We start from the raw sequence: 13,848 nt of genomic DNA, 5'->3' as shown, positions 1-13,848 counted from the left end.
AAATTTGAAAAAATGTTTTAGAATCTCTTGAATTTAAAGTTACTTCAGTTTTTGGTACGGCATGAGATCGTTGGTTGGTTGGTTGGAGACCAACTTCTACCAAACTAGCAAATGACTCTAATATTTGTTGAGTGATGCAAATTAAGGGATCTTATTGTTAATTTGTAGGAAGGGACGCATAGACCGGTTCTAACTTTTTAATAACAATTTGATTCAATAATTTAATCACTTCAGTATACATTTTATGTATTTTCTACTATTTTGTATGTACATAAGTTTGTATGTTACGCTTTCACGCCAAAAATACTTAACCGATCGTCATGAAACTTTGCACACGTATTCTTGAAAGGTATATAATCCAATAGCATTTCATAAACTCGTGAGATTTTGTGTTTCGAACATGCAAGTGGACCCTGGACGTCAAATGAATAATACCTTCTTGAATCCGGTGTTTATATTTATCGACATGAGAGTTCAAAAGCTTAATCCTCACGATATAATGTAAAATCTCAACGATGGATAGAATAGAAAGAAAACAAGGTCTCATCTCTGTTCTGCATCCCGGGTCCTAGCTTAGCGAGTGCCCGTACTATCAGCAGTTGAAGCCTGTTGCCATTGTTGGAGCGAGACGGCACAGCGCTGAGCGTAGCTGCTTCTCTTTTCCACTACAGCGATAATAGTGCTTTAAGAGATACTAGTAACGCGTAGGTGCACAGATTGTTTTCATGTCATCATTCATAGAAAATCATATTTTTATTCGCAAAGTCAGCGGTAGTAAAACGCTATCAAAGTCCAATGTTGCCCAGAGGGTTTAGGCTAATTGATGACCAAATTGCACCGAAATTAGTTCAATAGCTTCACGCGAAAAGTGGTTTAAGCTAACCAATAAATCCGCAGAAAAGTATTGGCAAAAAACAACAAGGAGTGGACCGAGATAGCTACTGGATACCGAAGTCAAAAAAGTCTACGGCTTATATGATTTCATTTCGGTTTTCGGTTTCATTTCGGTTAAGAATGCCTTAAAATTTGGTGTGAAGATGTGTCGAAAAAATTTTGCCCATAGTATCTTTTTCACGCAAACGAAGTAGGTGGCATAGCTAGTAGTAAATAAATATACAAGTAGGTATAATAATAGATATAATACATATTATAACTAATTTAAATATGAAAGAAGCGCTTTTACGGGTGTCGTTAAACATTTCACTTTAATTTTAACAGGCTTATGTCGAACTCCGAAAATTAGCGTAAAATTAACCTGTTTGCAAAGCATAAGTTAAGTTATAATCACCTCGTACTTTAATCATTCATTAAAAGCATCTTTAAATATCTTCGTTCATTTAACTGGCGGGGGTCTACCACCAAATCTTAAAGCTTTTAAAGTTACTGTGTTACACGGGTGGAAGCGAGGAAGCGCTCTACATCGGAGTAGAGCCGCGTTTCTTTTTACAAGAGGCAGTGGTAGGCCCCCTCGGTATTTTGGTGACATCAAAGGTAAGATGTACTAAAGGAAAAAATATTTGGTTTCTTTTTTTCCTTAACTCTTCATGATTGTCTCTTTCGAAGTAGCACTCTATTATGCTGTATTATTTAAAGATAGGCTAACTTTTTTCGCCCTGACTGCTCCTCAAAAAGAATTTTAAAAGGGTTTTAGGTTGTTTGGAATAGGTATTTTTGTCTAAAAGACAGCTCAATTAGAACTTAGATTTATTTAAATACCTCTGTATGAATCAGTTATTGGATTAACTTGTTCGAAATGTATGATAAATGTATGTAGCGAAAGATTGCAAGCCTGCTAAACTTGGTTTCATTTGACATGTTTTTGAAAGCATGTTAAAATGAAGGTTTATCTTTTCAAGCGACTTCAAAAATGAGGATTTTCTCTATTTTTGTTTATTCATGTTTGTTAATTTGGATGTTGTTGTTCCTTTTCATTTACCTTAAAGCTATAATGTCGTCAACTTTGGCATAGATTTATATGAAGTCAGTTGCGTATATCTTTAGTTGAAACAATCTATCTATACTTATACTTTACTAATATATAAAGCTGAAGAGTTTGTTTGTTTGTTTGAACGCGCTAATCTCAGGAACTACTGGTCCAAATTGAAAAATTCTTTTTGTGTTGAATAGACCATTCATCGAGGAATGCTTTAAACTATAAACCATCACGCTGCGACTAATAGGAGCTAAGATACAATGGAAAATGTGAAAAAAAACCGGGCAGGTATACATTAATCATAACTTATATCTTCTACCCACGGGGACGAAGTCGCGGGCAACAGCTAGTATATAATATTCTTATAAAAGCCTGGTCTAAAATACGTAAATTGTTAATAGAGGAGCAAGGCAGTGCGTTGTTTTCCGCGTGATGTGAAGCTCGGAGTCCTTACGGGGCGTTCTATAATAGCGCCATAAAAAATATGTTAAATATTGTTTTTTTTTGCATACACATCACGTAGCCTTGGAATTGATTAAAGAGAACGAGTGAGGGATGATATGGTTCATATTTTCTTTACAATATATTCAAGCAAGATTCCTTCAAGTAAAATTTGCTTGGGGGTGTGAAATAGCGATCTAGGTACATTAATAACTCGTAATAATAAAATAATTTCCCTGTATAGTATTTCTTCTCGCTTTAGCAACTGCAAGTCTAAGAAGATCTATTGGTATATTTTTATTCAATTTTATCTATATTCATATTTAAAAGATCCTTGTCATTTGATAGCCAAGTTCAAGAACCAATCTAGGCATCGTAAAATACACTTTTTATTACTTTGTCAACGTATTATCATCTAGAAGATTCTTAATTTTTACAGTTATTCCTTAACAGTTAAACGCTGTTCAAGGACCCGTATAAAATTTTAAGGATCGTTACAAATATACGAAACTATAAAATTCTTTACCGCACCATGACTGAGCATCATAATCTACATTGCCACCTTTAACAAAATATGGTGTCAGTCAGAAATCAATGTCAAAAATGTCTGCGTGTCTACCACCTTATCTTAAAGTATCATTATTGTAGTTACGGAAGGGAGACAGAGCAACAGGGCGTAGAGTGTCATCTCTTTTCCGCAACCGAAATATTATTACTTTAAGACGTTATGGTAGGCAGTGAAGATCATTAATAGATTTCAAAGATTTAAAAACCCACGTTTTTAAATATCACTCCTTTCAAATTTTATCAATATCGGTTCAGCCGTTTTTATAGTTGTAAATTGCATTGTCATCTTTTTTTAAGCTACCCTGAAAATGTCAGTCTGCTACCTTATCGGGACGGGAAGTGCCTTAAAATTGAGTTGCAAAAATCCAAGAGAAACAACAAACAAACAAGAAAATTTGAGTGTTGAACACTAAAACCTTTATCAAAGATAAAACTAATTTATTAACTAGGTAGAGTAGGTAGGAAGTATAATTCAGATACTGGTATGATAAAATTTAGAAACATTAACTCTCAGTCACAAGGTTTTTATATTAGTTCGTGTACTAAACATGTGACGTCAAATTCAGTATCTATTCATAAAATTAATCGATTTAAAACAACGATTCAACAATTAATTCAAATCAGCACAGCACAATAAAAGACGTGCGATACTAAAAATCTTTTACAGTAAAAGTAATATAAATTCAACCGACCAATAAAAATACTATATGAAAAATTTTGTACGTGTATGAACCAAAATTATATCTCTCAACCTACGCTCATTGTAACACAACCCCGGGGTATATAAAGGAGGTTTTGCTTCGAAGGAACGTAGTCAAAGATTTGCCTCTGAGGACTAAAGGTGGTCTCGCACTAAACGTCAAATAATATTTGAATTCCGATCGCCGTTTGTTTTTTAAATTGCTTTCTATTTTGTGGAGTTCGCGGCAGCTTTGATTGGTCATCTGTTATTAAAGTAAGTAATATTTTTTTCAATGAATCTGATTGTGTTTGCTCAAGAAATTTTTTTGATGGTTTAATTGGTGTTTTTTTTTCGTTTGTAGGTTTTTTAAGCCTTTTAAAAATGTTTACTTGGATTTTATTTACCGAATTTCAAATATAAGGTTCTACTTATAAACAAAAATCATGAAATAGATTGGAGGCCTTTCTTTTTAACAAAATTATGTATAATCGCTATTTTTTAAACGGTTCTTAAATTATGAACGTTGCTAAGTAATTTTTTTCATAAGTGCAAGTATCAAAAAATAGACATAGGAGTTGACAAATACATCAGCTGCAGTATTAAGACAAACAACGCAAGTAATAGTGTAGAAGTGACCGCGTTAATTCCCGTATTTCATATTCACGCTCTTTGTACTCATATCCGGGCTATCCGGCCCACGCTCAAAACGTCATTTTCTTGTCGATCCAAAATTCCACAACCATTAAGGAAATGCTTACAGCCAATAAAAAACTACATTTATACTTCTCATATGCAATAAGGGAGCTGTTAGTTATTTTGAATTTTAAGGACTCATGACAATCGTATCAGAAAGAAGAATGTTTAGGTTAAAGGATTACAAAATGATTTAGGTTATGAGTGTATAATGGTATCTTAGATGTTATAAAAATTATATATAAAAAAATGTGAAAAAAAACGGGGAAAATTCTAATCACGTGGATGAAGTCGCGGGCAACAGCTAGTTTTAAAATAAAAAAAGGGGACAAGTGCGAGTTGCACTCGCGTGAAGAGGGTTCCGTACGATGTTGCCTATCATGTTTTTGGAATCAAAAAAATATGTTCTTCCACACATTCCACCTGCAAATGTAAGTTGGTACGCACAATATTGAGTGATTTACCATGTTATTTTAATATCATGGACTGCTTATAGGTTTTCCTATAATCTATAAGGAGAAAACTATTTCTGTATTTTTTTCAAAATTTTAGGTTCAGTAGTTTCGGAGATAAGGGGGGGGGGGGGAATGGTCAATTTTCGTCAATTTTCTTGAATAACTTGGAAACTATTTATTTTAAAATTACAAAAAAATACATTTAAGATCTTCTCAATAAGAGCTTTCATTTGATATGCCACACGATGCAGTTCACAGATATTTTTTTTAATTTTCCCGTTCCCCCCCAAAAATGACCCCCCATATACAGATTTCATCTGCTCACGTCATCCTAAATCTTTGTGCAGAAAAGAACCAGTGACATACAAAAGGTCTCTGCAAAGGCTGTGCTTGTTGTTTTAGATGAAATTTCACAGTCCATGAGATATATGTAACTTCAGCACAGAATGTAAGAAAGAGAAATTAACAAAAAAAAAACGGTTTCCTGTTATCTTTTACGTTACGGAACTGCACACTGTCGTTCAAAATAAAACTTAACCTAATCTTAAAATCACGATCATTAATTTAATGTTTACATTATCTATCATCGTCATCGGCCTAGTCTTTTACAACTATGTTTGGGTCGGCTTCCTGTCTCACCGAGTTAAGCTAAGTACCATTGTTTTACAAGGAGCGACTGCCTATCTGACCTCCTCAACCCAGTTACCTGGGCAACACGACACCCCTTGGTTAGCCTGGTTGTCAGACTTTTCAAGCTTCTGACACCTGTAACGACTGTCAAAGATGTAGGAATGACAGCCGGGACCTACAATTTAAAGTGCCTTCCGAAACTAATGAAATGTATATTAGAAACAATTACACTAGTCGTATTGTTCTACAATTAGACAATGTTTACCTCGGAACCCATTTGTTATCATACTTAATTTTACATAAATAGTGAACTCGGGATAAACAGCTACATCTATTCAGACCAATTTCTTATTTAAATGAGATTTATCATTAACAATTCATATTGCTTAATTATTTCATGAACAATACATAAGTTTTGCTTTTGTAAGAGAATAATTAAAGTGGATATTTCAGGAGAGCCTACTTGTAATATTTTGTGGATTTCTGCTCTATTCTCAAAAACTACTAAACTTATTTGAAAATGCACAGATTATATTTTGAACATAATATTTGTGCATAGTCGTAGTAAACGACCTTCTTCGAGAGAACCTGTGTCACCAAAAAATAAAAAATCCCTCCTCTTCTTCTCAATAATTTCATCGAGTGATATTAACAAGTCTATCAGTGTTTTTATTAAAAAAAACCGTTCCGCACTGAGGGATCCTTGTACCGCTTGGGGTTTCAGAAACATTCAAGTAACAAAGACACCCATACTTTGAATAAACTTTCGTGGATCATACTTAAACGCTTGTCCTACGCGGGGAACAGCCCGCGAAACGTCGCGCTCAGTGGGTTTGGCTTGGTGAACTCAACTGCTCTGCTATCCGTGTAGACATTTTAGGTGAAACCTTCTCAATTAAAAAAAAAAAAAATGTTTATTCTTTAACAATCACCTTTTACATTCAGTCTTACGTAGAGACCTCCTTAGAGATAGTAAAAACACAATAAAACTTCTAAAATATACGAAACACAATAACTTAAAAACAAGAGTAATCATGATTTTTTTTGTAGTTCTAGTATAGTGTGTTCGTATGTGTACATGCGTGTTTTATATGTGTGTGTATGTGTTTGGTGTGTGTGTGCGTGATCCGTGTATAATCGTGATTTATAATAACCGAGTGTATTTTGATAACCTTTGCACGGACTACATCTCTAGGCTATTAAAGGAATAGTTATTTACCTTAACTTGTTGACTTATCCTTAATGCTATAGCTGTTGTCTATTGAATAAAGGTTAACAGATGCCACGATTATTAACGGGTATTTGGTTGAAATCTCTTTACATTCACGGGTTAACTTCGTGAGAAGAGACCCGGTCCTTTTTAAAGGCCTGTATGGGGACACAGGTCCAACGTGCAGAGGCCTTCTTGAGAACTTTAATCTATAGTGTGATGGGGCATCTACTAAGGATCATTCACCACCGCTCTAAGGGAGGACGGACATAAAATTAAAATGGAATATCCATAATAGATGCAGAACTATTGCAAGTGTGTGTAAAAATAATTAGGCTATTACATACATGTTACATAATATATTATGTGGACCATTAGGTGTTCCGTTTTTTTTTAACCTTTACTCCGGCCTTGGCCTAGCCTTTTCCCAGGTTTGTTGGGGTCGGCTTCCATTCTAACTGTTCAGTTAAGAACCAGTGTTTTACAAGGAGCGACTGACTATCTGACCTCCTCAACCCAGTTACCTGGGCAACAAAGCTTCTGACTACCTGTGACGACTGTCAAACATGTAGGAAAAACAGCTAGGTCCCACAATTGAACCTATCTACGGAACAACCGCGTCGTGCGTAGCTTAACCTGTGATCGATTCACTTATGCGGTTATAGCTTAGCCATGAGCTTCTCCTTTTTAAACTTCACTTCTTTGCAAAAATAGTTTGTCATGGGATCATTCTCTTCCACACTAGACGTCTTTACTCATTAGAGTAAAGACCCAGCAATGGACTAGCTGGTATTATTATATCAAAATCTATTACCGTAAAGAGTAACAGAACAACATCGATCAATCCCTTTAAAAAGTTTGTCATGTACTTACGTGTATTACAATGTAATGTACCTATCTACGAAAGTCTTCTTAAGTACAGTCAGCAACAGAAGTCGGTTACAACAAACAAATGTAAGAAGCTGTTTTGGACAACTGTCCTATCGAGTGTTCATGGAGTTTCTGATAGATCCTTCTTCCAAGGAATGACGTTTTGGAATAGCTTAACTAAAGTTATTCATTCAACGTTTGTTCAGCGCCTGGCAAATCCATATAGTATAAAAAAAAATCAACGGCTTGACAGTTGAGTTTTAAAATCAGACTAAACACATATTCAAACAAAGAACGCAAAGACTAGCACGTTTTAAATCGGATTGTATTAACCAACCTCTTTTGTTGGCTGTACAATAAAACATTAAAAATGTACTTAAGCAGCCTCTTCAACGTATACGATTCCAAATTCATAAATTACTTTCGGTCAGCGAATATTTGAATCATCTTTATTCTTATTTTAAATGCTTCTTTCTTTGCCAGTATTTTTTTTAATTCGGCTGTATATTTTTAATTCCCATAAAGTTTTTTTAAGACTCAATACCTAGCTGTTTACTGAAACGTAATTTAACTTTAATGATGCTATAGCCATTTAAGTGTAACTTCGCCTACGCAGAGGTCCGTTCAACCACAAGAGTATCTGCCAATATTTATCAAATCAAAAACTAAATTTTATCAGAATTTAGGCAGCCGGTTGAGCGTGAAGAGGAAACAATCAGAAACTACCTACCTTTAATTATTTTTTTGACTGTTTTTTTTTTGTAATTGAATCCTTGTGTTACGTTGGGTTTCACTAGCATACAAGTCACAAGCACAAAATTACGCAGACTCAGGACAAGCATTCGTGGATGTCACAAACGCGTTTCCAACTGGGGGATCGAACCTGTGACGTCCTGCACAATGGGCTTGGCGTGGTGACTTCAACGTGCCCATTCGTGCAGTTAGTGTGATAATTAAAAGTGTTATAAGATCTCATGCTGTCTCTATCATTTTAAGAGGCGATACAAGACATTAAAGAACTTTTCATACTTCAGCGAGTATTCGGGAATAACGTTATGAATGATTTTGCCAGAGTTTGTGACAGGGGATCACAAGAACTAGCAACTTACATGAATGCTGTAAGGATTATCGAAATATTCTGTTCCAAATTATTAAGATGTATTTTTTCTATCTAAGTCTGATTAGGTTACTAGCGCTTCTTAACAGAGAGATGTAAATATGGATGGAGTGATACTACTTCTGATTTTTTTTTATAATCTTGCTTGGATTACATCAGACAAATTTATTTTTTCTTTTTTTGAAGATACTTCTTCATTTCTTTGCACCGCTTTCAGTTTTAACAACTGTATTTACTTTAAACAGTTTAAACTGACTTCATAGGCTAAAGGCTATGGCCATATATATGAATTTGGTCTAGCCTCGAATTCTCCACTTTGCTGGCCAAAGGGTAATTAATCATCTTCCACTTGTCTCGCTCATGATCTGCGAGAGAGTTCGGTAAGAAGGAATCCAGATCATCACCAGAGAGACAAGCATTTGTGTGATCCACGAATGCTAGTCCTGAGTATAGGTGTATTTGTGCATGTGGCTTGAATGTTTGTGAAACTAATGTGATACAAGGATTAAATTAAAAACTGTGGGATTTGTTTAAAAAGAAATACATACATATAACATAACAGGTATTTATCTGTCTAGATAAAAACTACTCAGAAATGATTTTTAACTAACACACTGAAAATAACTTATATAACTTTCGATACTTCAATCTATACTTAGATAGGGAAATAAACCCACGTGATCAAACAGCTAAATAATTAACGCGTAACCTTTGACATTAATTACATTAGTGGCATTAACTGCGACATCGGTGTTCATAAATATTGCAGGTAATTTTGCTAAGTTGTGCGACGCTTAACACTCTCAGATGCTGCTCAATACTCATCGATGTTATTCGACTCAAAGTGTCATTCTATTATAAGCTAATGGTTATATTTTGTCCACAATTATTATTAATTCACCATTAATGCGCTCTCTTTAGAACATGTAAAATAGTGGCAGATAATCATTTTAAAACGCTCTAAAGATTTCAAAAGAAGAAAAAATTGTAAGTTTATGACATTTAAACTGTCGGAAGCGAACCTAAAAATATAAAAACAAGAACGTTTTTATAGAGTATCAAATAACTCTACCTTACACCAGGTGACGAAAAGATGGGCAAACATAACTCACCTTGTTCAACCTACACCCATGTCAAAATATCACGTAAAAGAAGAAAAAATATTTTTAAGTGAAAATAACAGTTATTGTTTGTATCTTGCGCCTACAGCAACATCCTAATCTTTTAAACAAAGTCCCTCATAATAGGCAACAGGTAAAACGTTTTTGAAGGCATATACTTGTTATTTTAATAAGTTCTTAATCTTAAGATGGGTCAGTGTTAAGAATAAATTTTACGAAGTCTGTTTACACTTTGAATCATCTTATAAAAACGTGGTTCTTAGGAGTGCCTACAAAATATATATTTGAGACAAAGTAAAGTAGAACATCGATCAAGATTGAACAATAACAGAACTGAGTTGGATCGGGGCGGACACTTAGCCAAACGTGATGACGATACGAGTAAATTTATGGTTAGAACTGAATGACCTAGACTTGGAACTTAAAATCCAGAAATGCCAAGATGAATGCAGGGCAAAAGACATAAGAGAATGTCATAAATAGGATAGGAAGAGATAGGGAGAATTTGAGCAACGGGTAAAATAAAGATGATGATGCTAAGTTTAGAAAAACAATGAAACCGACCATAACTTAGGAACTATTGAACAAATCTGCAGTGATCACAAACAATACTCATTAAGTGACGTTCTAAGATGTATTTTCGTCTCTATATTCTACTTTATAAAGAGATGACATATTTTTTTTTATTTGAGCGACGTTTTTGATTACGGGAGTTAAAAATTCTATTTCATCCTCAGCCAATTGAACACCACTAAATAGGCTACACGTGCACTTATGGTTGGCGTTTAATAGGAAATTGCAAATCTCGCAAATTGTAATAAGGTTGAAAGTACAACGGTTATTTAGATATGAATCTATAGGGCTGAACTTAATGTCCTAGTACTAGGTTACTTTCAATGGCCCGTGAAATAACATGCAATACTCATGAAACTTTATGCTGCAAACCTGCATGGACAGAGTGCCTTGATAATGGTATTGAAAATCTATATTTTTCCTATCAATATGTACCTATAGTTTTTGCTTTTTCTAAGGGATGATGGCACATCATATTAGTGCTGGCGATTTGATTTACGGCTGGATTTTTTTTTTCAATTGACTTAACTTATCTTTGAAAACGTAACTATCGTCACTATTAGGAAACTTTTAACTCATAATCGTGAATTTGATTTTTCAGTTCATTTGAGAGAATCGAGAATAGTTTAAGAAGCAGCGATGGACCCTCTGATTGATTCCAAACATTTGTTTCAGATACAACCCGTAACCATGGCAACCAACGTAACTCTGCTCCTGATCTTCGTGACGCTCGCATCGGTTACCGCCCAAACATTCCAATACTCCAGGGGATGGACGAACGGCAAGCGCGATGGCCACCGAGAGGCCAAGAGAGGCGACGAGCTTAGGGAAATAGCCAGCAGCCTCGACAAGCTCCTCACTCCGTGCCAGATGAGCAAGCTGAAGTACGTGCTGGAGGGAAAGCCGCTTAACGAAAGGGTTAGTATTTCATCAGAAACTACCTGTTGCCCTCGTCTCCATTAGCGTAGACTTCACTTTACAGAGCGCGGTTGTTCCAGTTTCCTTGGGAATGCCGAGATAAAATGAAGCCTAGTATTTAGAAAGTCAGCCTTTCTAGGGGATATCGTGTGCGAAAGCAACTGGGTTAAGAAGGTCAGATAGGCAGTCGCTCCTTGTTAAGTAGGTACTAGTATTTAGCTGCATCCGGTTAGATTGCAAGCCTACTCTAACGTAGTTGGAAAAAGGCTAGGATGATGATGATGAATGTGGATTTTTACGCGATTTACAACCAAAAAAATGTGACTGAACGCGTACAAACCACCCAATATGATGTAGATCAAGGCCACAATCTGTGTTGCATTGCAGTGCGGCAGCCGCCTAACTTAGCATAGGTAGTATATGAGTGTAATCTAGAGAAGTATGTACCTAAACCGATGACTTCATCCGCGTTCTTCCCGATTTTCTCGATCGTAGCGTGATGTCTTTAAGCCGAAGATTCCCTTAAGAATGCACAATAGACTATTGAACATAAAAATAATGTTGGTTTATTGTCTTCCATTTTCTATAGCCGACTGTTATTGCAAATTTCAATTCAATTTTATGTTCTGTTTATGTCTCATCCGCAGAAATTTGTCGACTGATTTATATCATGTTTAGTCTAGCATGTTTGAATTATATAAAGAACATTCCCGCGTGAAAAACCACCGGCGCTCGGCATACACTTTCCAACTTCTTCCACTTGGCAATCTTGGCAACCGGCAGTATATGTATTGTGGTCATATAATTTTCTAAGGCACTTGCCCAACAGTAATATCGATATACATACCTATTGCCATTCTACGTCATGGTCATCTACTCAAAAAAATTTAACGAAGTTTACAATTTAATTTTACCATATCTGTCTGACAGTAACTTACTTACTGTTTATAGTTTTATTTCACGGTTAGTCGAATAGTATTATTCACCATATCAAACACTCACAGCGAAACGAGTCGGTTGGATTTCCGCGTAGGAAAAGCATTTGTGTGATCCACGAATGCTCGTTCTGAGTCTAGGTGTCTTGGGCACGTGACTTATGTTTGTGAAACCCCCGCGACACAAGGATTTAATTCCTTAGTGCGGGAGTCGTTTTTTCTAAAGAATAAAGAACATCATCATATATAATCTTTTACAAGAAAGCTTTCGAGTATTCGTATTCAAGTCTACAAAATGTGCTTGTTATTAAAACGACAGGTACTTGAGATTTTATTTGATTATTCTTTATTAACATATTTTTTTATGTTTAAGTTGTTTCCCTGTGACTACATCGACGACGAGGACACTCCTAAACGGTACAAGAACGAGAGAAACCAGGATCAGCTATTCGAAGCCTTCCAATAAACTTTGAGCATTGTTGAAATCAACGCCATCTATCGCACTTACGCTGAACGTACTAGACATGCAGCTCTCTTAAGTTTGCGTTTGTTTGGAACTGCGTTTAGTACAACTCTGGGTCCATAGATGTCGTTGTAAATGGTTTTATGCCAACTGAATTATGTGAAATAATTGATTATTTTATTAATGTAGTTGAGTAACTAATACAAGGACCATTTTGATAGATTTTATTATTGTTAAATTGATTGAATGTAGTATTTATTTTAAGCAATGCATTTACGGCTGGTAAAGTGCATTGCTAGGCCAAAGATTAAGAAACTTCAAATATATCCTTAGTTATTATGTTTCCTTGCTGAAATTTTATTAATTATCACTAAATGCTTATTAAAATAATGCACAGTATTAATTGAAAGAATACTTTTATTAAATTAAGTTTTGCTGTGCTTGAAGAAGTTTTTTTAATGAAATAATTATGTATTATTTCCCAGTATTACCTACGCATTAAAGTATATTAAATCGTAGAAAGTATACCTTAGTAATATTGACTTAAATTTCCTACTTATATATTAAGTAATTTTTTATTGTATTAGACTCTTTAATAATATATTTAGATCTCAGAAATGTTTTGGCTTATTTTTTAGTACTAATTTGTGCTATTTCAAGGTGCATTACCTTAAAACTAATGATAGTGTATAACAATGTTAAAATGTTGACAACAATATTGTATTGTAACTTATATTGAAAATAAAATATGGAAACTTGATGCTTTGTGTTATTTTTTACAATTAAGTAGATTCTGTTTCAATAAGAACGCTTTTAATGGCGTAATAATTTCAGCTTTTTTTATAGCTTTTTAATAGTTAATGATAACCATTATATAGATAATATTTCTGATTCTGTTTCTCCTCCAGTCAGTCATGCTTTTTTACTTATAATCCTCACTATTGAAATAAATATTTTCATTCAAAACTATAATTCATTAGACATATTATACTAGATAAAAAAAAATAGTTATAGATATTGTGATTTAATTTGTTTCCTTGTTTTTTAGCGACATCTATATAAAATAAAACAAACTAAATAATACACTCCTCAAGTGCGCCATCTTACGAGCAGTAGTAATACTATTACAAGATGTGCTGGTGCTCTGAACTATTTAGTACGACTATTACACACTAGATGGCAAACTAGGTCAGTTTCAAGCTTAGTAAGTATTTGATTAGTAAAAGTCTGGTTAGTAATT

The 13,848-nt window shown here is 34.6% G+C and overlaps 1 protein-coding gene across 1 annotated transcript; it reads left to right on the top strand.

Moving 5' to 3' along the window:
- Window positions 1-3,284: 3,284 nt before the first annotated feature.
- Window positions 3,285-13,003, top strand: LOC113495418 (pro-corazonin-like). The gene is made up of 3 exons (XM_026874124.1): window positions 3,285-3,896; window positions 10,968-11,210; window positions 12,519-13,003. The coding sequence occupies exons 2-3, from the start codon at window positions 10,983-10,985 to the stop codon at window positions 12,609-12,611; spliced, it is 321 nt and encodes a 106-aa protein (XP_026729925.1). The 5' UTR covers window positions 3,285-3,896; window positions 10,968-10,982; the 3' UTR covers window positions 12,612-13,003.
- The last annotated feature ends 845 nt before the right edge of the window (window positions 13,004-13,848 follow it).

The sequence above is a fragment of the Trichoplusia ni genome, chromosome 6 (assembly GCF_003590095.1).
Source record: "Trichoplusia ni isolate ovarian cell line Hi5 chromosome 6, tn1, whole genome shotgun sequence".
Taxonomy (NCBI): Eukaryota; Metazoa; Arthropoda; class Insecta; order Lepidoptera; family Noctuidae; genus Trichoplusia; species Trichoplusia ni.
The sequence above is the reverse complement of the archived record's forward strand: the minus strand, read 5'-3'. Positions and strand labels throughout refer to the sequence as shown.